General features: G+C 41.2%; 1 protein-coding gene and 1 long non-coding RNA gene across 4 annotated transcripts in view; both read right to left on the bottom strand.

Moving 5' to 3' along the window:
- Positions 1-5,006: 5,006 nt before the first annotated feature.
- On the bottom strand, positions 5,007-13,001 carry LOC141092582 (uncharacterized). The gene is made up of 2 exons (XR_012232842.1): positions 8,577-13,001; positions 5,007-8,385 (listed from the first exon to the last, which is right to left on the bottom strand). It is a non-coding gene; the product is annotated as an uncharacterized lncRNA (long non-coding RNA).
- Positions 13,002-13,216: 215 nt separating this feature from the next.
- Positions 13,217-24,838, bottom strand: part of SKIL (SKI like proto-oncogene) — a 73,850-nt gene continuing 62,228 nt past the window's right edge. For all 3 annotated transcript variants that reach the window (XM_073578879.1, XM_073578880.1, XM_073578881.1), the window contains exons 6-7: positions 21,175-21,399; positions 13,217-16,660 (exon numbers count right to left, since the gene is read on the bottom strand). In XM_073578879.1, coding sequence (XP_073434980.1) covers positions 16,499-16,660; positions 21,175-21,399 — 387 coding nt within the window. In that variant the 3' untranslated portion in view covers positions 13,217-16,498. The remainder of the gene's footprint in view (positions 16,661-21,174; positions 21,400-24,838) is intronic.

A 24,838-nucleotide genomic window follows, 5' to 3' on the forward strand; every position in this document is an offset into this window, starting at 1 on the left:
GGAAAATCACTTGTGTACATTGCCTACAATTGTTCCATAATAATCAATCCATTGCACACATGGACACCATAAGGACAAAAAATATAATCATCTGAATGAAGTATACGTCATTGGAAGAAAAGACCAAAACTGATAGTTAAACACCAGTTAAAAAAGTTGGAAGTTACATTTTAGTAATGGCTTGCAAGGCAAGGTTTAATGTGCATTTTCACCAAAATTCTATGTGCACAGTATATCATCGTTATTGGCAGCACATCTCCTGTTTACACAGGATTGTGCAATGGCTTTAACAATGATTTTAATGTTGGTATGACTGCTCCAATGAGAGTGTTGCTGACTTTCCAACCTGAACTTATAGCCTCAGAGACATATGGTTGTATGTTTGGGCTCAGAAACCCCTGGTCAGTTGGGGAATTGCAGCCTATATGAGGACCAAGAAATCTCTGAACGTGGTCTTCCGTAATCTGCAAGTGAGAGTCCTAAGGAACGCCCATTCCTGATTATTGTCTTGACTACATGGACCTTTAGATTAAAAAGAATAAATCCAATCACAGGCTCAATGCAGACAGACACACCTAACATACACATTTTTTCGCATTACTTGAAAAAAATTTATTGAGATTTTATGTTATATACCATCACAAAGTAACAAGTGTTTGTGAATTATAAAGGAAATGATGCATGGTTTGTAATTATTTAAAAAATATAAATCTGAAAATTGTGACGTGCATTTCTAATCATTCCCCGAGTCAATACTTTGTAGGACCACCTTTCACTGTAATTACTGCTTCAAGTAATTTGGGTATGTCACTACCAACTTTACACATTTAGAGGTTGAATTTTTTTTCCCATTCTTCTTTGCAAGCTAGCTCCAGGGAGATTGGTGGAGATTATCTGTGAACAGTAATTTTCAAGCCTTGTCACAGATTTTCAATAGGATTTAGGGCTAGAATTTGAGTGGGCCATTCAAACACATTAATATGCTTTGATCAAAACCATGTCTTGGTAAGTTTTCAGTTGTGCCACATTCCTTCCATTTTTGGATGGTGGACTGAACAGTGCTCCGTGAGATATCCAGAGCTTGGGCTATATTGTTTTATAACCTAACTCAGCTTTACTCTTTTCCTCAACTTTATCCCTGACCTGTCTTGTGTGTTCCTTGGTTTTCATAATGCGGCTTGATCTCTCATGTTCTCAAACAAACCACTGAGGCCTTCACAGAACAGCTATAGTTATACTGATACAGAGTAAATTACACACAGATGGACTCAATTTACCAATTATGTGACTTCTGGAGGCAATTAGTCACTCAGGATTTAATTTAGGGTATCAGACTACAGGGGCTGAATACAAATGCACGTCAGAATTTTCAGATTTATATTTTTCAAATATTTATAAAACCATGTATCAATTCCTTTACACTTCACAAATGCTTGCTACTTGGTGTTGGTACATCACATAAAATCCCAATATATTACATTTAACTGTGAGTAAACCAAAAAACAAATTTTCTAAAATAAAAAAGTAAAAAATAAATTGCAAAAATTGCATGAAGGTAGTAATAATAAAAAGGGTATTTGGTAAACTCGGCTCTCGTTCACATTTACGTCACTTGACAAGTGGAAAGGGTTTAAAATACAAGAGTTAGGACTGTCCCACAAGGGTTGCCTTGACGTGGCGGGATGGTACATTCTTTTGATCAAAATTAAGCTTACTAAATACCCTTATTATTACTACCTTCATGCAATTTTTGCAATTTAGTTTTTCCTTTTTTATTTTAGGATATTTTTTTTTTTTTTGGGTTTTCTCTGTGTAATGGTCATATGTTTATATGCATTTACATTTTGCATACACATTAATTTACTTTTTCAGCTCAGACCTAGTTTCTCATTTAACTGAGTGTAACGTGAAAAATGTGGAAAAGGTTACAGGGTATGTATTCTTTTTTAAGGCAATGTAAATGATGACAGTGTAAGAGATACTAAAAAGAAATAGATGTGCTACGACAAGCGACCCCTCTTATGTAGGCAGCCACCAAGTTTATAACTTCAACTGGGGATGGTTTACCGTGCAACACACCTACCTTCTCATTTCGAATACTGAAGTTGAATCCAAGATTTGACTCATCTAAAAGTAGATCCATGTTTTCCAAACCATTTTCATTTTATGTGGGCATTTTTCCTTACTTTTCTGACACCCAGGAAAATTAGGTCCACCTGCAGCCACCCCTATGGAAAAGTCACTGCATAAGGATTTATACAACGGCCATTGATCACAAATATACATCCCTATGTAGTGTGATCTCTTGAGTTGGGGACAGAAACAATGCTTTAATTTAATAAAGCATTATAAAAGGCTATCAGAAATGAAGAGACTTCATAATTAACTTGCTGTTAAAATTATTTTCTGTGCCGGAGATGCCACATCGGATTATGTGACTTCCAGCTGCTTACTTCCTGCTAGTCTGATCAAAGTACAGAGCAGAGAACAGGCAGCTGCCAGTGAGCTCTGAACTGTGGTGTTTGGGGATGTGGCCTGTGATCCTTGCAAGTTGTGAGTGACTGGGGATGTGCACAGGCAGGGAGAGCCCATTTCAAGCTCCACACAGAACAAGTAATCTTAACAGCATCTTTCTTTGGCCAGTGGGGATCGAGATGGGTTTTCAGAGTGCTAGATAAGATTAGAATAAATGTCTATATTATAGGATTCATTGCTCCCCTACAGTAAAATGAGTAAGCCAGGTCAGCACATGTAACATTACTGACTGCAGGATAGCACATAGTAGATTAAGTAGGAGAAATGTTAGGAAGGAGAAACTGGGTGCATGAATGTATCCCTCTTGAGACTGTGTAGGAAGTATCTCGATGGTGCTTTGTAGGTGGAAACAGCAGCCTGCAAGGATTAAGCTTTGGTTAGACATCCGTATATTCGCTCATGTGAGAGAATTGGGCCGAGTATGCTGACATTTGGCTGAGACTCGGTCAGCGTTTGGGCAGAATGTCATCTTAGTGTGATCAGATTCTGTAGCAAGAAAATTGCAGCACAAGTGTGGAGAAGGAGAACTTAATTTCTCCATCTTCTTCATTGCGTGAATCAGACTGCACTCGGATGAAATCACATGGTTTATTTATACACTTATAAGGGTGCGCATGGTCCGATTATCAGATGCACTCGCAGCAAGCTGCAATTTTTTTTCTCATGGCACTGCCCCATAGTGTAACATTGGGCCAAGTGCTAGTTGATAAAACATCGCATAGCACTCATCTGAGTTACACGCTCGTATGAGCGAGCCCTGAGAGTGACAGACACAGCTCCTACAGCTGTTCGGTCACCCTCCACAGGTCCAGCACTGCCTCTCATCACCACTGTGCTCAGCCGACGTAAAAGGAACAACCGCACTGAGCCTAGTGATTGGCTGTAGCGGTGATGTCCACTGTAGTCATCTGTTTACCACTGCAGCCTGTCACTGGGTGAGTGACAGCACTGGACTATGGGAGAGAAAGCAACCAGTCTAACATATTACACAATCTCCAGTTGATAAGCAGGTTTTCCTGGAATGGCAGTCTTCAGTCTAGTGATGGCATATTCTATAACTTATGGAAATGGTAAAACCCATGTTAAAGAAATAATCACTAAATAGCAATATATGCAATATATTAGTGGAGTCAGAATAAAATAGACCGACTCCTAAAATATATAATAAATTGGGTACAGTAGTTCAGTGCAGGAAGTGCTGTGAAAGTTTTCATAATAATTAGGTAAGGTTATGAAATGTCCTATAAATGTCTGTTCCTGATCTAAGGGTCTGGGCTTTTAGAGGAGATGAATCTGTGCTGCACTTTATGTACATGCTCAGTACTGACCAGTGCTGTGGAGATGAATCTGTGCTGCACTTTATGTACATGCTCAGTAGTGACCAGTACTGTGGAGATGAATCTGTGCTGCACTTTATGCACATGCTCAGTAGTGACCAGTGCTGTGGAGATGAATCTGTGCTGCACTTTATGCACATGCTCAGTAGTGACCAGTGCTGTGGAGATGAATCTGTGCTGCACTTTATGCACATGCTCAGTAGTGACCAGTGCTGTGGAGATGAATCTGTGCTGCACTTTATGCACATGCTCAGTAGTCACCAGTGCTGTGGAGATGAATCTGTGCTGCACTTTATGTACATGCTCAGTTGTGACCAGTCCTGTGGAGATGATTCTGCTCTGCACTTTATGCACAGGCTCAGTAGTGACCAGTGCTGTGGAGATGAATCTGTGCTGCACTTTATGCACATGCTCAGTAGTGACCAGTGCTGTGGAGATGAATCTGTGCTGCACTTTATGTACGTGCTCAGTAGTGGCCAGTGCTGTGGAGATGAATCTGTGCTGCACTTTATGCACATGCTCAGTAGTGACCAGTGCTGTGGAGATGAATCTGTGCTGCACTTTATGCACATGCTCAGTAGTGACCAGTGCTGTGGAGATGAATCTGTGCTGCACTATATGCACATGCTCAGTAGTGACCAGTGCTGTGGAGATGAATCTGTGCTGCACTTTATGCACATGCTCAGTAGTGACCAATGCTGTGGAGATGAATCTGTGCTGCACTTTATGCACATGCTCAGTAGTGACCAGTGCTGTGGAGATGAATCTGTGCTGCACTATATGCACATGCTCAGTAGTGACCAGTGCTGTGGAGATGAATCTGTGCTGCACTTTATGCACATGCTCAGTAGTGACCAATGCTGTGGAGATGAATCTGTGCTGCACTTTATGCACATGCTCAGTAGTGACCAGTGCTGTGGAGATGAATCTGTGCTGCATTTATGCACATGCTCAGTAGTGACCAGTGCTGTGGAGATGAATCTGTGCTGCATTTATGCACATGCTCAGTAGTGACCAGTGCTGTGGGGTCGCAGTCAGGGAAATTGAGGAGTCAGTCAGAGTCGGAGGTTCGGTTTACCGACTCCACAGCCCTGAGAAAAGCGCATATTTAACAGTAAAACAAGTACAACAATAGAAAGTCACCACATCATGTTTTATTAAGATCTGAATCCAACAGTGGCATTTCATATTTACAAGGAATGACGATGGAGAACAGCACAAAAATACATTTTGAGGTAAAAGCAGAAAGCACAGTATGCAGTGTTGCAATATAGATTTTCCCACATTTTGTAAACTGATTGACCAGATAAATGCATTTTGTATTGTTTCGAACCATATAAAACACCTGTTAGATTTTTGTGAGGTAGAGGACAGTTTTGATTCATGTAATTCACAATCACAGTTACTTAAAGCATGATCTGTATATACATCATTGGCAAATATCCCAAAGCGGAGAGCTGCGCTGTCTGACAGCCACTTTCTTCGCTTCAGACATTTTTACAGGTATCACTTGTAACAAAGCAATGATACATGCTCTTTATTCAATAATTCACATTTTACATAGGTTATCATGCAACATAAACAGCTTCTGAAGAATATGCATGAGAACGAAATATAGCTTTACTGAAAAATAACATCTTTCTTCATCCTCAAATAGATCTCTTTTCCTAAAAGGCATACACAATAAAGTAATACATGATGAGTTCCCGTGTGTGCGGTATCTAATGCAGTAGTGCGGACTTGTGCAAATGTGCATTAAATTGCAAGTTCAGTGGGACGTACAATGCGAGGAAGCAGCAGCAGAATTTCTACTTCAATTCAAAAACTACCAGGCCAAGGAGAAGATCATGGTCTTGTATGCATATTTCCGTCAATGCACAGGAAATTCCTATCTCTACAATACTATCTGATAAATCTGAACTATGCATTTCTCTTGTTAAAAAGCAGTCATTTAGCAAATCACATAAATACAAGAACTTGGAAGTAGATTACAAAACATGGGTTAAAGAGTCAAAATGGTTCATGCTTTGTTTTGCATTATGGCTTTAACTTTAGGACACTTTGCATCTCATAAGGGCCAATAAAAAACACATTCTCTACAGTCTTTCGAATGGGGAACATTGCCAAAATTTAAATGACATTGGTATCCTTAATATGTCCCAATCCACAGTGCACCGCGTCATAGTAGTGCCATTAGTGAGGAATATTCCAAAGGATCCGGCCTCCGCACCAACACCGCTGCTCCACAAGGCAAAACCTTGGTAACTAGCGATATCAGTGATGTAAAAGGGGTCTCTCTGTGGATTTTATATCCAGAGAGTCATGCTTAAACCTTTTTTTTTTTTTTGCAGAAATGGCCCATATACATTTAGATTTAACTGTTAGTACAGGACATAGGCAAAACTTTTGTGCCGACCTCTTATCGCAACATTCCTCATTTGATAATGTGTTGAATGACTCCAAAAGTGACAGACGTAATGTGTCTCTCTTTAGTCTAAATTGATGATTATCAATTGTTGTCAAGTGTCTATTAGACACAATAAAATGGATTATAGGAAGTGAGGGGCGGGTTTGGTCTCTGCTACTATTCCGCTCTCTGTCACACTGCATACAGGAATAACAGAGGCAGGCTTTCAGTTTACGGCAGGCAAGGTGTTAGACAATGACAATGGAAGTGAAGGGTAAGGAAGTTCTAGCATCTATAGTGCTGGCAGAGTGCACAAACCTCTGCCCGACCAATGCATAAGAGTGGATGGTAAGTTACACAGGGTTCATTCCTGGACATAATAGTCTGGTATGTGCACCACGAGCAGTTTTAATTAGTTGTGGGGGGTGGAAATCAGCAAGACCAGACTTTGACAGATTTTCCAAGTTTTATTTGCAACCCCCACAAATTCTTAGAACTCTGCTTTGTGCCTTTATTCAATTATTCCTTTGGAAAATGACTGAATAAATTGACAATTGTTGCCAATGTCCTTGTCAATGAGGTTGAACGCTACAGAGTGGCAGTCGGATCAGTGCTAAGTCACATTGTGAAAGGGCACACTATTTCCATAAGCTGTACAGAAACGTCCCAGAGGAATAACAGAACAGCACATTGCAGGGAATACATACCGTATATTTTCTAACCAAGTCATATGAGCAGACAGGCCAGGCGGAAAATAAAGCAATATCTCTTTAATCATCATAAAAGGAAATAATGTTTACTGAAATCTTTTATTGTCTCTATAGTAATGCCGATTACTGCAAACATGGTGTACATGCAGAAAAGCCCATCTTCCTACATACAGACTGGGGCTCTTATTGCATGGAATAGCCATGTGCAACCAATTACATGACTGGATGAACATTTTAAGTAAGAAAGAAAATGACAAGGAAAAGGATAAATAATTTTCTTAATATTAAACATAACAAAGCACAATAGTATTTCCATAGATAGGTAATAAATGGAAAATCTATGCAAGCTACATATACTCTTGTCTACTCTGTTAGCAGCATGGAAATCTCCATATGTTTTCCCTACAATACCTCTTGGAAAATGTAAGAAACTGATAAATGATTGGTAAATATTCCTAATTATATAATTTCAACTTTCCTGAAAAGAATTAAAAAAAAAAAAACTAAAAATGTGTAAGAATGCAACATATTCTGTGGTTATAGCCACACAGACCCTTATATCAGAATGACCCCCTACCTCGTGAGAACCGCTAGCTGGAATAATGTGCCATACGTAGCTTACGTATGCCTTTGGAGGGTGAGAGGAAACCCACGCAGAAGCAGGGAGAAGACACACACTCCTGGCAGATGTTGCCCTGGGTGGGGTTCGAACCAGGGATGCAAAGCAACAGTGCTAACTAGTGAGCCACCGTGCTGTCCATCCGAGATCCTGGCCGGCTTTTGAAAGTATGTCTTCTCAGAAACATCGCGGCGTTTCAGAGTAAATCTGACAGATTCACTTTACTACTGCATTGCATGTGACCTGATAGTTACTAACAAATCATGTCCGTTACCGGGCATCAACATTGAAACTAGTGATCAGTACTAGCTTCATATTTATGAAGTTCACTTATCATGACCAAATTTTATACATGTGCAGTAAGAGGTACGCTTGTTGGGCAGCTGCTGCATCACAGCTTTTTCTCCACATTTGTTATCTGACAGGTGGTAGTGAACAGGGCCAGGCTGAACCTGGTGCATCATGTCATCCACTATCTAGATCAGCAACCTGCAGCAAAATCCATTATCTATTTCAGTGGTCAGCAACCTGCAGCAAATCAATTATCTAGATCAAGGGTGGGGAATATTTTTTCTGCCAAGGGCCATTTCAATATTTAGACTATCCTTCGGGGGCCGTACAAACTCCGTCCACAAAGTACATCCTGACTCGGGCTCCTTGCCCAAGAATGCAATCCGTGAGAATCTGCCTGAGGGCCTGATAAAAGGTCATCGAGGGCCGAAAATGGCCCTCGGGCCTAAGGTTCCCCACCCCTGATCGAGATCATCAGTCAGCAACCTGCAGCAAACCAATGATCTAGATCATCGGTCAACAACCTGCAGAAAATTCATTAATCTAGATCAATTGTCAGAAACCTGCAGCAAATCCATTATCTAGATCAGTGGTCTGCAACCTGCAGCAAATCCATTATCTAGATCAGAAGTCAGCAACCTGCAGCAAATCAATTATCTAGATCAGAAGTCAACAACCTGCAGCAAATCAATTATCTAGATCATCAGTCAGCAACCTGCAGCAAATCAATTATCTAGATCAGTGGTCACAAACCTGCAGCAAATCCATTATCTAGATCAGTGGTCAGCAACCCGCAGCAAACCAATTATCTAGATCAGTGGTCGGCAACCTGCAGCAAACCAATTACGGTATCTAGATCAGCTGTCAGCAAACCAGCTATTACAGAACTTCAACTTCACGCATACATGTCACATAGCTGTCTGAACATGCTGGGAATTGTAGTTTCACAACAGGTGGAGTGCTGCAGGATGCTTACATTTGATATAAGAATGATTCAATATGGCAAAACCATATAGTGGAGATAACCAAAAGGGGGAGATGAAAGCCTAAACCATGATTTACATGTATGCTATTCATCATTATGAAAGGTCATAATAAATATTAAAGTAAACGGCTATTAGGGTCTCTCATGGGCAATTTAATAACCTAAACTATTAATACAAAGCTTTCTTCTATATCAATATACAGCAGTAGCCTATACTTCATTTTAAAGTAAATTGTTTGCTCTAAAGGGGGAACATGGTCCATACAAAAATATTTCGCTCTCGTCCCCCATTCCTTACAGTGTGCATAGATTCAATTTTGTGACATTTGTTGTTAAACACCTATCAAGTCAGCCACTTTGCTTCTCTATGGGTATCGGCTGAGGCAATGGCATTGACTATCTAACACAGTCACATACATCGAGTCATTTCCTTTTTAATATGATTACCGTAGATTTTGTTGCATTGCTTTAAGGAAATCGCTTTGTTTTCCAACAAGGTGGAAATAGGCATTAATGTATCTCTATTCCCCTGACATATCCCTGTATGATAAAAATGCAAGTGTGTCAAGAACGGTAAGATGCCCAGCCTTTTAACGTCAATGGGCACAACGAGGAGGATACCTGCCCTGTATGAATCCTTAGCGTTTACAGGTCCTGATAATCTGACATTCTTTTCATAAGTAAAAGCTACCTGTGTCTTACACCCATCTACTCAGAGGCCGCCGCATGCGCACACTGTGCAGTTCTTTATATGACCAGCAGAAACCCGCATTTTATGCACAGCGGATGAAAAAAGACAAGCATTTACAGAACTAATCTACATGCAGCGAAGCATAATGCCATATAAGATACGTGTAAGTGATGCTAACAACTTACACCAAGATCATTTTTCTATCCCATGACCGGCACGTGCCCTCATCTCTAAGATACTTCTTCTCTAAACCTATTCAATCAATCCAAAAACAAAAAAAAGACAGCCACAGGGAAATCCAATCCCCCATGCTTATCCCTTAGGCAGACCATTGATTGCCATAACTGGAAGAGTTACCAACTTTTCTGGAGATATTTAGGCCCTGCATCCCGGTAATGACCCTAATCTGCCTTGGAAAACACAGGTCAAATTAAGACGTTGCGTTTTTGATGCAACAAAAACACGCAGCATCAAAAACTCATCGTGGGCACACAGCCTTTTATATAAAAATGAAGGTTATAAAAAAAAAAGTACGGTATTTTGATGGAAAGCTGCGGGAACGTCCTGCTTAAGGATTAAGGTCTGGGGTGCACAGGGACTTCGCGAAACATCATGGATTGATTTTAACCATCGAGCTACAGCTGCAGTCCAAAGCAATACTTTGAGCTGAATGCAATCGGTGGACTGTAGCTGCCACTTAGGCTTCTTTTACACTTCCCGTTTTTTTTGTGGCCTGTTATTGCGGGCCGTATCGCCACAATTTTCAAGGTCTGCCGCAATAATGGACCGCAAAAAAACCTGCAGATCGCCGTTTCCAATACTATAGAACAAGTATTGTAAAGAAAAAAACGGCGTTCCGCAAAACCGGAAGTTACGGAACACCGTAACTTCCGGTTTTGCGGAAGTCATTAATTTTCTATGGGCCGTGTCCGTAAGCCGTGAAAAATATCCAGCAAGCTCGATATTTTTTCACGGCCGTATATACGGCCCTAACGGTCATACGGAACACAGCCCTCAGTAGAATTTTGCAGGCCCACAGAAATGCATTGGGGCCGCAAAAATACGGAAAGTGTAAAAGGAGCCTTAATGGTTTAAATCAATCAGCTGCGCTACAAAAAGTCACAGTGTAGCCCAGGCCTTACTCACTTGCACAACTTCCATCCTAGCAAAAAAAAAAAAAAATCTTCATGGTTAGTTTCCGTACTAGTGTTGTTTCAGGCTACAAAATGGATAACCCTACTCTCAGCCTATTGATTGCGGGGTGTTTTTTTTTTCTTTACTAGAAAGAATAAAATGGCTACGATATATGTGAACCACTTTTAATGGACTGATGGTAAAACTTGTTTAGGGACCAAAAATGTCAAAATGTGCAGCAGACAACAACCTTTCAAGTCTTAAGTAGACATTTAGTAGGACACCCTAAAACATGTAACTACTGCTTCCCTGAGTAATAAGTCTTCATGTACTGCACTCCTTGCAGTGTTTTATTGCCCCGTCACTAGTGGAGATATATTACATATTCTATGTGCCTTAATAGCAAAGCTTAAACATATAGTTGAGGGCTTTTGGACACTTATTTTATTCTTACTCCAATAGGATTAATTATGCCAATGCTGCAAATATGTAATATCTATTGCTATGAGGTTTTAAATTAAAGCTCACATAACTAATAAACATGGCGACCTAGACCCCAAAAAAGGTCTAATATATTAATGATTGCTATATTTTTTTTTTTTTTTAAACACAAAATCCCAATTATTCACAAAACTCGGCATGGTTGCAGAATTTAGCGCATATTTTACAATTCTATAATTCTTACAGGAATTACCAGTATCAAAATTAATGACGTTTCCTTTTCCAGCCTAAACACCCACTTAAAAATTAAGAAAAAAAAAAAAAAAAGATATTTTAAGCCTCTTTATAAGCTGGGCTTGACAAGTCAATGTTTTATATCAATTTTTAAGTCTTATTTAAAGAAAAATTCAACGTATTAAGAATTGTGCATCAGTATCAAAAGCGAAACACTTTACACGAGTATACAAAAAAGCATGCTGTATCAAATACACCACGTGACAATACAGAATATATCGTCTTTACAGGTGGCTTTAGAGGACTACATACATAAAGCAATCAATGTATGTTCTGTGACACTTTCAGAGCAAGGTGAGGTTGATTCAGCAAAATCTTTACAATATATACAGATAAAGAAGAAAATTCACTAACACAAAATAAAATGGCACCGCTATCACTCAGAATCGGTAGAAAAGAAGATCATGAATTTTTATCATTTCATATGCCCAAAATTATTCTACATTAAATAATTGTGTATTTACACAATCATACAATAATAAATAGAAAAACACAAAATAATAATGCTATTTGCAATAAAAAAAATTACATAATGGAATATATAGAGCATTATTACAGCGTAGCAATAAATGAGTATGGACGGGACATTTAAAAAAAAAAGTGAAGTGTGACCTAGCTAGTTTAAAAATTCGTTTTAGAGATCAAATAGGGTTTGGCGCTTCAAGGATTTTTCATTCGGGACTATTGAACAGTGAGTTAGAGTATTGGCCCATGGACATGTGTCAGCACTAGGTCCGCTCCAAACCATAACAATACCATGTGCATGGGCGCTTAGGCTGTGTATCATTACCAACCATTCTGTCTTACAAGACTGTTTTGCAGCAGTCAGACCATGCACCATTAGGGTATGTTCACATGTACAGAATATGCCGACGATTTCCACAGCCCATTACAGTACCATCTATATAAAGGGTGAAGAATGATGAAAAGCCACAGCATTTCCACAATGAAATCCACAACGAGAAAATGCCTGATTTGTGGCAGTTTTTGCCGCCGCGGATTTCGTTGTGGATTTGTGCAGCAGTCCAATGTGGATGAACGATTAGGAGCAAGTCTGAATAGCAAAATTTAAATCTAAAGTAGTGATGTGACACTTTGGCATGTCAATGAGGTCCCAGACGTTGGAAAACCTGCCTGCTGTCCGTAAAGTGATCCAGCCACAATGGACTGTAAGTCAGTGGGTGGTTGACCACGATGTCTGGGTTACAAACCATCAAGGTATCCGATGATGTTTAGGTGTCACTAGATAGAATTCTGAATAGAAATGTAATAAAAAAACAGTATAACCAACTGCATCAACAGATTTCTATCCAGTAAAAGATATACCTATTTTTGTACATGTGAAGTATTCTTTCATTTTGCCTATAGAAATCAGTCATTGCCAGATCATTCATTAAAGGGAACCTGTCATGTAAAAAAACAAAAACGCTACTAACCTACAGATATAGGGTCAGTCTGTAGGTTAATAGCGTTTTGAAGATGCCTGGTGCCCGAACAGAGCCCCACTGCCAGGAAGAAATTAACTTTATTCCTACAGTCATCTTCTGGCTTTCAGTCATAGAGGGATGGACGGCGTGGCTTCAGTCACCACTCAATGTATAGTGAGCTGCGATTGTAATCACCCCTCTGACTGACAGCCGGCTCAGCAGTACATCAGTATACAGCCGGCTGTCAGTCAGTGCCAGGGTGTGATTACAGCTGCTGCTCACTATGCACTGTGAGGTCACTGAAGCCACGCCGTCCATCTCTTTATGACTGAAAGCCCGAGGCTGACTGTAAGTTCGTTTCCTCCCGGCAGCTTCAGAACTCTTTTGACCTACAGATTAATCCCATATCTTCAGGTTAATGGCATTTTTTTTTTTTTTACGACAGGTTTCCTTTAACATTCATGAGACCTTAAAGCAACAAGTCACCTGACAATCCACTTTCTGACACACAAGCTCAGATTTAGCAATGTCTTATACGAGAAAAAAGTACAGATAAGAGGTTCACTGGTGACGTGCACCAACTTTTTTTCAAGAATGGAAAACATTTTTTGAGTCTGCCCATGACACCCAAGACCCCATTCAATCTTGCCTTTATACATGGTATCATGAGGGCATAAGTGTGGCTGGATATGGCCATCTGATGTGTATGGGGTCTAGTGACATCCCCCTGACACATGAGGTTGAGGGAAGGCTTTGAGCCTTTTCTCAGCAGCGAAGACATGTTGCTACCAGAGGAATCTGACAGCAGCTTTCTCTTCTCTCTACATTGAAAACAAGTGGATGCTTTGCCGAGTGCTCAGCGCTCATGTGTATGGCCGGCTCGTGTCTCAGCTATGCAACATATAGCTTACAAAACAGGAGCCAATATGAGCAGACTGATGTAGTTCTGACATTTGCTCAGTCCTGTCAAGTGCTGATGTTGGCACTGAATAAGTGTAGGACAGGTCTGAGCTGGTAAAGATCTTGTGCCCATTTTAGAAAAAAACATTCGCACTAGAAATTACTATAGTGAACCGTGTGCCCTTTTTTTTTTTTTAAAAAAACAAACAAAAATATGAGCTACTACATTGAGAAATTTGCCTAGGAGCTTAAGACCTAAAGACTCTGCCTTAAAGGGAATCTCTCAGCAGGTATTTACTACGTAATCTGAAGACAGCAGGAAATATAGGCTGAAACACAGAGTTCAGGGATGTGTCACTTATTAGGCTCTGGGCTATTGTTGACTAGCTGGCAAGGATTTATCATCAAGAGATTAACATTACCAGATTAGTCTGGCAATGCGCCCTCCTGTGATAAGCAGCTCACTGTCTATGGATACAGAAAGCCTGTGTGGACGGGGTTAGCTTTCTCAGCTCTGTGTCACTCTACATCTAAAATCTCTAATTGGGTCACAACTACTGCACCCAGTAATCTAAGTGATACATCGTTGGATTCAGCATCTCTTTACCTACATTGTTTATTTTTTATTTTTTTTTACTCACTTATATAGCGCCATTAATTCCACAACGCTTTACAGACATTATTGGCACTGTGCCCGATGAGGCTCACAATCTAAATTCACTAACAGTATGTCTTTGGAATTTGGGAGGAAACCGGAGAACGTGAAGGAAACCCACGCAAACACGGGGACAGCATACAAACTCCTTGTAGATGTTGTCCTTGGTTGGATTTGAACCCAGCACCGCAGCGCTGCAATGCTAACCACTGAGCCACCGTGCCTGCCACCCATTATGCTGTTCTCAGATGAGGAAGCAAAAACCTTCTGGCGGATGCCCTTTACTGCATATATAAAAGTGAATGAAAATGGGCAATTTAGAGATATCAAGCCCCTTTGCATGAATATTAATTTTGGGATATTGGTCAAAAATAAGTCATTGAAAGTCGTGCATGACAAAAGTTAGACCTAAGTAATTAGGGGTCCCATACAGAATAGACAGCTGTTGGCTGAAAGATAGCTCAGCTGGCGGCTACCCTTCCCAACTCAACCATACACAGGAACGCTCCCCACTCACTCTTCCAATCACTTCTGTGTGCTCTGCGAGAAAGGCGCTGTCAGACTCCATTGACAGCAGCTTATCTCCAAGGGAACAAAAGGAATGCTAGTCTGAAATAGGACATACCAGATCCATATCCCCTTCAACCACCTGTTGGCGGAAAAGTCAAGACACTCCCATACACATGAGACTCTTGCGGCCGAGCCCACCAATATCGGTGGGTGTGCACGACATTAATGTGAATGGGGCTCTTAAAACTTTAGAAATGTATCTAGACATAATACTTAGAAATGGATCCAGACTTGACCTTCCTGCCATTATACCATACTATTATACCACCATAACAGCCACAGTACATTGTCAATACCACATTGTCTATACCAGTGAATTGAGAAGAAAGAAGCCTCAACATATCAAGATAGTGTCAACAGAAAAAAAGGGTCATTTTTTTAGCCAGAGAAACAAATCTGTACCTGGAACATGAACTTACGTTGTATTGCTGTAAGCCCTCTTCTGCGCTGACCATGATTTGATACCCAAGGCCAACTATCTTCAGTATATAGACATGTCACTAACTCATTTTTCTTGTTCAGCTCATTATTATTTATGATATAAAAAGGGTCATAATAATATTGCTTATTCTAGAGGAGAATTAATAATGAGCTAATAAGTTTCCTTTACACTTTATGGATGTAAAAAGTACAGAAGAGAACCTAGCAGGTTACACACTCCATAATCCTCAAAATAAAGGACGGAGAAAGTCATACAGAAATAAAATCCAGTTTAAAAGGATTAAAAACAACATGAAGAAAGTCTAATCTATTGCATGGGTGCAGCAGCCTTTGTCACATTTGGGTGCTGAAATCTCAGGAAGTAAATGTGTAGGTGATAGAAGTTGTAGCTTATCAAGGATTCAAGAGCGCAACATGTAAGAGTATGACTGCTGGAAAATGATCAATTAATGTCAATGAATGCATAGAAGAATTTTACTGATGGTGAAATAGAATGACTTCTTAGGTTACCATCAATGTACCCCCAGAGGGCTGGACGTGGTTATGACAAGACTCAATAATGGGAGAACATTTCTGATAACACCTAGAAACACGGTCCAAGAAAAAACAAGTAGCAGCATTTTGTACGAATAACCTAGTAGACGGAGTGGATGGCCAGCAGCTGCCACACATATGAAGACAAAGTGCAGTTATGATGCAATGCTGGAGAATTTGGAGATCAGAAATCTCTCAAAAAACACCAAAGAGCCGTCGCCACAATTGGGCTCTGAAGAGTCTTACCCAGGGACTTCTGGGACTCAACTTGATGTAAAGTTTACTGCATTTTACAGAGGTCCAAACTGGTGGGAAAACCTTCTTAGCTGGACAAGTACTTGTTAGGCTGGTGATATTCCAGCAGTGACGTTGTCTCCAAGTTACGCATGTTTAATCCAGCTCTTCATACTTCCCGGCAGATCCTATTCCTCCCCATGTCTGCAGCACATTAGTCTACTCACAATTCAGTCCAAGCCACCATAGAAACCCTGTTTTGTGTATAATGGCTTGACCATGGCTGCATCTTCTTAGTCCCCATTAACGTTCTTAGCTGACTTCAGTATCTGAAGCTTCAGCTCCTTTATCATCAACTCCAACTTCTCCCTGGCTTCCCGCTCTCTCTTCAGCTCATCCTGTAGTTCTCTGCGGTCAGCTTCGGCCTGATCCAACCTTTGTCGTAGTTCTGTCAACTGCAGGAAAATAGAAACATAACACCCCAATAATTAGATATTATTTATGCAAGGAAACAATAGCAGCCATTCTTTTCAATTCTTCAATGTCAATCAAACCAACTATTTTAGCAGGATTAGCTGGCGTTCTAATAGGTACAGTCACCTGGCATGTCGCTGTCACTACAGGTCACAAGAACACAATGTTAACCATCAGTGATGAGCGAGTGGGCTTGGATATAGAGTTATCCGACTATCATGGGAGCTCGAGTAAAATGTTCGAGTATTACTGCATAATTCGCGGCTGTTACACAGCCACAACATGTGTAGGGATTGTTGCCTGTTTGTTATGCAACCGCGAATCATGCAGCCGCGGGGACTCGAACATATTACTAGACTACCCACGATACTCGGACAACTTGCTCATCACTATTAACCATGTTTAATTTCAGTGTATCCAGATCGTTATTCCAAAAAAAGACACAAGCTATTGTCCTTTAGATGAACCAATACAGGCAGCTAAAGGGAATCTGTCTGCAGGTTTTTGCTACCTAATCTGAGAGCAGCCTGATGTAGGCAAAGAGAAGCTGAGTCCAACGATGTATCACTCAGATTACTGGGTGCAGCCGTTCTCACAGAGTTTTTAGATTTAGCAATGAAGCAAAGATGAAAAGTTTTCCCCGCTCATACCAGGCTCAGTATATAGAAAGTCCATAGACAATGAGGTGCCTGTCACAGGAGGGGGCGTATCACCCCAGGAGGCACTGGACCAGCAAGTCACAGTAATGATAAGTCCCTGGTGCTAAAACAATCACTGTAAGCAAACAAAAGAACCGATAGATTTATCAGAAGGCAGGGACAGTGACGCCAGCGCTGATTGGGTGCTGGCATCACGTGTCATAACTGCACGGGAGCCCCGGGACCGCGAGTGCCCGACACCGCTGGAACAGCACCAGCACGGGAGGGCAGTGAAAGCTTTTTGATTTTATTGCGGTCAAGCGTGGGGTATGACAAGGAGTTGTCCAAGTAGTGGATAACTTGTTCAAAATATTTTTGTTTTGCTAAACAATAAAAACAATTTTGAAAAAAAAAAATGTTTGTGAATCGCTATATTCTGAGAGCTATAACTTTTTTACTTCTCCTCGGACAGAGCCATTTGGCGGCTTGGACAAGATGGCATTTTCAGCTATACCATTTTTATTTACATTTGACTTTTTGATCTCGTTTTATTCCACTTTTTTTCAGTGGTATGATAAAAAAATGTTTTTACAATTGTTTTACACTTTTTTTTTTACTTTGACCCTCTATATGACTAACTTATTACTCTGATCGCTGGTATAATGGATTTCAGTGCACTACAGCACTGCAATGCATTGTGCATGTCAGCATTATATTGACAGAACATGTTACACCATGCTCCTGGTCTAAAGCCCCCGTTACACACTGCAATATCGCTGTAAAGTCACTGATTTTGTGACGTTGCAGCGATACTGCTAGCGATATCGCTGCATGTGATACTTACCTCCGTCCGGCTCCCCCCGCTGCTCATCATTGGTCGCGCGAGAAGCTCCTGGATCATTTCTCGTCGGACGCTTCCTGTGGCGCCGACGAGCGACGCATGGAGGCAGGCGGGAGGACGTCAGGATCGCCGCGTCTGACAGGTAAGTAGCGACCCCCGAACCCTGCGATGTCGCTGGTGAGATCTGCCTGTGTGGCAGCTCACTAGCAACCACTTAGCGATGCACCAGCGATCCATATCGTTGTCGGGATCGCTGGTGCATCGCTATGTGTAACGTTACCCTAACAAGCCACCATAGCTGACAGATCAGGAGTCATTTGACCTCCTGCTGTAATGGCAACCATTGGGCCCCCCGCTATTATGCCGACTGGAAGGGAGAGGGAGCCCCCTCCCTCTTCTAGCCTTCTAAATGTTGTGGTTGCTATTGATTACAGCATTTAGGCATTTAGAGGGTTAAATACCCTGCCCTGGCTGTGACAGCCGAGTCTCAGCCATCAGTTAAGCGGAGCTCCCGACAGTGATGGTGCGGGCACCGCTCTTGTACACGCACAAATGCTGTAATGTCTGTATCCTCTTTTTCTTCCTCCCCTGCCCAGTAGATGTGGTATGATCAGACCATGTCCCTGCACGGTCAGACACAGCCATTACACAGCACACAGCAGGGGTACATTTATAAGATTATCTCAGCACAGCAACATTTAAAATAAACAAAAACATCCAGTTGTGGAATTTATTTTTATTCCAAGATCTATTAATAAATAAATGTATTTTGTCCTGGGGAAAACCCCTTAAACCCCTTCATGCACCGGCCATTTTCCATTTTTCATCCCCTCCTTCTGTTTTTCCGACAATATAGCGAAACGAAGGCTTGCTTTTCGCATGACAAGTTGTACTTTTGAATGACAATTCATTTTGTCATGTGATGCACTGGAAAGCAGGAAAAAAAAATTCCAAGTGTGTTGAAAGTGCAAAAACGGGTAATTTCACAGTTATGTTTTTCGTTTTATTTAGGTCAATACAAGTATGCAGAAACCAAACCGGTAGTTTTTTTTTTTGTTTTTTTTCTTAAGTAGTGAAAATATTGGAAATTTGTTTTAAAAAAAAACAAACTTATTTTGTCACCGTTTTTTGGGATATGGTGCTATGTGATGACTTCTTTTTTGTGCCCAGAGCAGATATTTTACGGATACCGTTTTGGGGTAGATATGATGTTTTGTTTGCCTCTTATAGCATTTTATTGCAATGTTGCGGCCAAAAAAAAAAAGTAAGGCCAAAAAAAAGTATTTCCCGTGTTTAAATCTTTTTCTTATTACACCGCTTACCAATTAGATTAATTTTTTTTCTTCTTTGAAAGATCAGACTTTTACGAACGCAGAAATACAAAATATGAGATTTTTGAATGTCTCAAAATGGGGGTAAAGTGAAATTGTTTTTTGTTTTTTTGCATTTTTTTCATATTTTTAAAAACTTCTTTACTTTTTTACTGTATTTAATAGTCCCCTTAGGGGACTTGAAGCTTGCGATGGTTTGATTCCTTGCGCTATACATAGCAGTGCCTCAGCAGGGCTATGTACAGTGATAATCACGCTGTTAGAGGTACATGATAGCTCAATAAATAGCGATCTAGTGCAAGGAAAGATGTGGGCTTGGAGTGCAAGCCCACATCAAAGCCAGGGAACCGGCACATGATGTACCAGTACGTCATATGTTGGTAAGGGGTTAAGCGGAGTTAAAATTATTATTGGCAGCACGTTATTTTGTGAAAACATGAGATGTGCTGCTAATAACATGATATTCTAGGAGTATAGAAGTAGAGCCCATTAAACATTTGCAGGTCATCTTTTAAATGGCCAACTGTAGGTTGTTTAATGCAATCATCGATATCTCCTGAGTTAGGAATGCAGCACTTGACTTCAATACAGGCTGCAGAGCAGAAATCACCAAGCATTTCCTGTTGACCCAATGGGCTTGATCCATCGAAGCTTTTACGACAGAAAAACTCGCTTAAAAGCTTTGAAAAGTTGCACTTGTTCATGCATTAGGAGCATCGGGCTCCTCCATGACGCCTCATCAAGAGCAGCAAGATACATTGCCAGTCTTGATGAATCAGGGCCGTAGACTTAACAGGACTTGCAGCAAAGGACCAGTGCTGAAATCATTGTCTGAACAGCAAACTGGTACACGAATATACCTAAACACATACCTAGTACTAAGGGAACAATCTTGGTATAACATATCACTAGTACTCAATGACTGCATAAAGAAACTTATATCGGTAAAATATTTCCCCATCTGCATTATGGCAAAGTCATCACCACAAATAAAAAGTGCACCCCAGCTGTTGCTTTCACTCACGCTGAGTATTAATACTTCATGGATAACATTTTCACACATCATCAGTTGCTTGCAAAGTGTCTGATTTACCAAGATACTAAATTATGTAATCAGTAGGAAAATATTGATGTTTTACTCAAACCATACACCTAAAATTCAACTTTTAAAAGGATATTTCCATTCTTGTGTCATAGCCTAGCAATATGCCATCACTTTATGACTTGGTGGGCTTCACCCAACTTCTTGAGAATGATGGAGGCACAGTACTGACTTGAATACTGCACCTACTTTATAGTTTTGCCAAAGTCCAGTGCCACCCTGGCCACCCACCATGTGGGGAACTGCAGTAAGTATAAGTGGATGTGGCCAGATAAGCTTTCCAAAACATCTTGGTGGCCAGCAGGATCACTGTACAGGAAAAAGGCAGACGTCGGACCCCAGTGATCATAAAGTGATTCTTTCCCAAGTTTTCAAAAAAAAGTTTGTGCAGGATTAGAAAAAACTGCTTTCTACCAGAAAATGTGCCCCTCCTGTCCATGGGTTATGTCTGGTATTTCAGCTCTGCGTCATTGAAGCGAAGAGACCAGAGGCCTGCAATACCCCACAAACAAGCCAACAACATGTATTCTCAATCTTACAACTACCAACCGCCAAATGAAAAGTCTATGCGATGTCTGCCCACCTGGTTTGCATACTGTGTCTCCTTGTCCCGCTCTGTATTGGAATCACAGGAACATTTCTGCTTCTTTACTTGTTTGAGCTTCTCCTCCAGGTCTCGCTGCTCGTCATACAACTCTTCCATCTTCTGCATGTGCTCTGTCTGCAAACATTCAAACTCTTTCTGCAAGTTCTGCTGCTCTAACGTTAGTTCTTTCATAGCTTTCGAGCTACTCAGCATCTCAACTTCCTATCAAAGAAAAATCTTCATTTAAGACCGAAGAAAAACACAAGCTGTAGTCTTCCATTAAAAGTGTACATCTACGTTTTGGAAGCCTTCTCTATGACAAAGAATTATTTAAGCAAAAAAGCAGACAGATTTAGCGAATATAGGCCATATGTACTGTATCATATCACAGATATATTCATGATTCTGCGGCTTGTTGCCGAAAAACAGCCAACAGTGGGACAGTTTTCCCTGCATCAGAGTACCGTACAGTGCTTGTGTAATTCCTACCATTCCCAAAATTCCAATTGCCAGAACAAGTCCTACAAAGACATTGAGCCAACAGGAAATACTTTAACATTTCTGATTTGATTGTAACTGCAGGTCCATAGATGATACCAGCTGTAAGGGTACCGTTACACCTAGCGATGCACCAGCGATCCCGAACAGCGATATGACGCGGTCAGGATCGCTGGTGGGTCGCTAGTGAGCTGCCACACAGGCAGATCTCACTAGCGACATCGCTGGGGACGGGGATCGCTACTTACCTGTCGCACTAGGCGATCCTGCGTCCTCCCGCCCGGCTCCACGGGTCGCTCGTCGTCACAGCAGGAAGCGCAGCAGGAAGTGACCGACGAGGAATGATCCAGGAGCTTCTCGCGCGATCAGCGATAACCAGCGGGGGAGCGGGTCGGAGGTAAGTATCAGACACAGCGATATCGCTAGCAATATCGCTGCAACGTCACAAAATCGGTGATTTTACAGCGATATTGCTAGCAATATCGCTGTGTGTAACGGGGGCTTAACTCGGGATCAATACAAGATAAGCAATGCATTCACAACGTTTCACATTTAGGTAGATTATCTAAATAAGTAAACTGTAATATAGGAACATACTCGCTATTTTGGAGGGAGAGGACAAATATTAGACAAATACATCCAGCTATTTTAGACTTAAGTTCCCGTTACACACTGCGATATCGTTAACAATATCGCTGTAAAGTCACCGATTTTGTGACGTTGCAGCGATATTGCTACATGTGATATTTACCTCCGACCGGCTCCCCCGCTGGTTATCGCTGGTCGCGCGAGAAGGTCCTGGATCATTTCTCGTCGTCAGCTTCCTGCTGTGACGACGAGCGACGTGTGGACGCGGGCAGGAGGACGTCAGGATCGCCGCGTCTGACAGGTAAGTAGCGACCCCCAACCCCTGCGATGTCGCTGGTGAGATCTGCCTGTGTGGCAGCTCACTAGCGACCACTTAGCGATGCAACAGCGATCCATATCGTTGTCGGGATCGCTGGTGCATCGCTATGTGTAACGGTACCCTTAGAAGTAAAAAGAGAATGCTGCTGAACTATAAGACAAAGCTCGTCTTCCCATCACTCAGCATTATGCGGACATGTACCTGTAATGCTCTGCAGTTATAGTAATACGAAGTATGCAAGCATAATGTGGACTAGTACAGTTGTGGTCAAAAGTATTGACACCCCTGCAATTCTGTCAGATAATACTCAGTTTCTTTCTGAAAATGATTGCAAACACAAATTCTTTGGTATTATTATCTTCATTTAATTTGTCTTAAATAAAAAAACACAAAAGAGAATGAAGCAAAAAGCAAAACATTGATCATTTCACACGAAACTCCAAAAATGGGCCAGACAAAAGTAATGGCACCCTCAGCCTAATACTTGGTTGCACAACCTTTAGCCAAAATAACTGCGACCAACCGCTTCCGGTAACCATCAATGAGTTTCTTACAATGCTCTGCTGGAATTTTAGACCATTCTTCTTTGGCAAACTGCTCCAGGTCCAGATATTTGAAGGGTGCCTACTCCAAACTGCCATTTTTAGATCTCTCCACAGGTGTTCTATGGGATTCAGGTCTGGACTCATTGCTGGCCACCTTAGAAGTCTCCAGTGCTTTCTCTCAAACCATTTTCTAGTGCGTTTTGAAGTGTGTTTTGGGTCATTGTCCTGCTGGAAGACCCATGACCTCTGAGGGAGACCCAGCTTTCTCAAACTGGGCCCTACATTATGCTGCAAAATTTGTTGGTAGTCTTCTGACTTCATAATGCCATGCACACAGTCAAGCAGTCCAGTGCCAGAGGCAGCAAAGCAACCCCAAAACATCAGGGAACCTCCGCCATGTTTGACTGTATGGACCGTGTTCTTTTCTTTGAATGCCTCTTTTTTCTCCTGTAAACTCTATGTTGATGCCTTTGCCCAAAAAGCTCTACTTTTGTCTCATCTGACCAGAGAACATTCTTTTAAAATGTTTTAAGCTTTTTCAGGTAAGTTTTGGCAAACTTCAGCCTGGCTTTTTTAGGTCTCGGGGTATAAAGTGGGGTCTTCCTGGGTCTCCTACCATACAGTCCCTTTTCATTCAGACGCCGACGGATAGTACAGGTTGACTCTGTTTTACCCTCAGACTGTAGGGCAGCTTGAACTTGTTTGGATGTTAGTCGAGGTTCTTTATCCAACATCCGCACAATCTTGCGTTGAAATCTCGTCAATTTTTCTTTTCCGTCCACATCTAGGGAGGTTAGCCACAGTGCCATGGGCTTTAAACTTCTTGTTAACACTGCGCACGGTAGACACAGGAACATTCAGGTCTTTGGAGATGGACTTGTAGCTTTGAGATTGCTCATGCTTCCTCACAATTTGGTTTCTCAAGTCCTCAGACAGTTCTTTGGTCTTCTTTCTTTTCTCCATACTCAAGGTGGTACACATAAGGACACAGGACAGAGGTTGAGTCAACTTTAATCCATGTCAACTGGCTACAAGTGTGATTTAGTTATTGCCAACACCTGTTAGGTGTCACAGGTAAGTTACAGGTGCTGTTAATTACATAAATTAGAGAAGCATCACATGATTTTTCGAACACTGCCAATACTTTTGTCCACCCTCTTTTTTATGTTTGGTGTGGAATTATATCCAATTTGGCTTTAGGACAATTCTTTTTGTGTTTTTTCATTTAAGACAAATTAAATGAAGATAATAATACCAAAGAATTTGTGTTTGCAATCATTTTCAGGAAGAAACTGAGTATTATCTGACAGAATTGCAGGGGTGTCAATACTTTTGGCCACAACTGTATATGCACTGTTCAACATTGGCAGTTTGCATAATGTCCTGATTTCCTTGAAATAAACAGTCTAGGAGAAATCCTGCAGAGAAGTTCCAGGTAATTTCCTGTTGAGCTGCTTGCTCAGGTGAAAGGTTTTAACCAAGAAGGTATGTCACAATCTGTGTCCTAGTGCAGTCAGAAAAGGAAAAAGGCTCCTGCTGCAGCCAGTTGTTTTACAGCCAGACACCGGATTGTAATGAGGAGGTATGGGAAAACGGCATAAGTAGTAGATTTGGAGAAAATACTTCAGCACTCAACTTTGAGAAACATGCAGTAAATTTATTAACCCCTTTACTCCCGATGGTGGTTTGCGTGTTAATGACCGGGCCAATT

Source organism: Dendrobates tinctorius, unplaced genomic scaffold, assembly GCF_039654945.1.
Source record: "Dendrobates tinctorius isolate UK_male_01 unplaced genomic scaffold, ASM3965494v1 ptg000060l, whole genome shotgun sequence".
NCBI classification, from domain to species: Eukaryota; Metazoa; Chordata; class Amphibia; order Anura; family Dendrobatidae; genus Dendrobates; species Dendrobates tinctorius.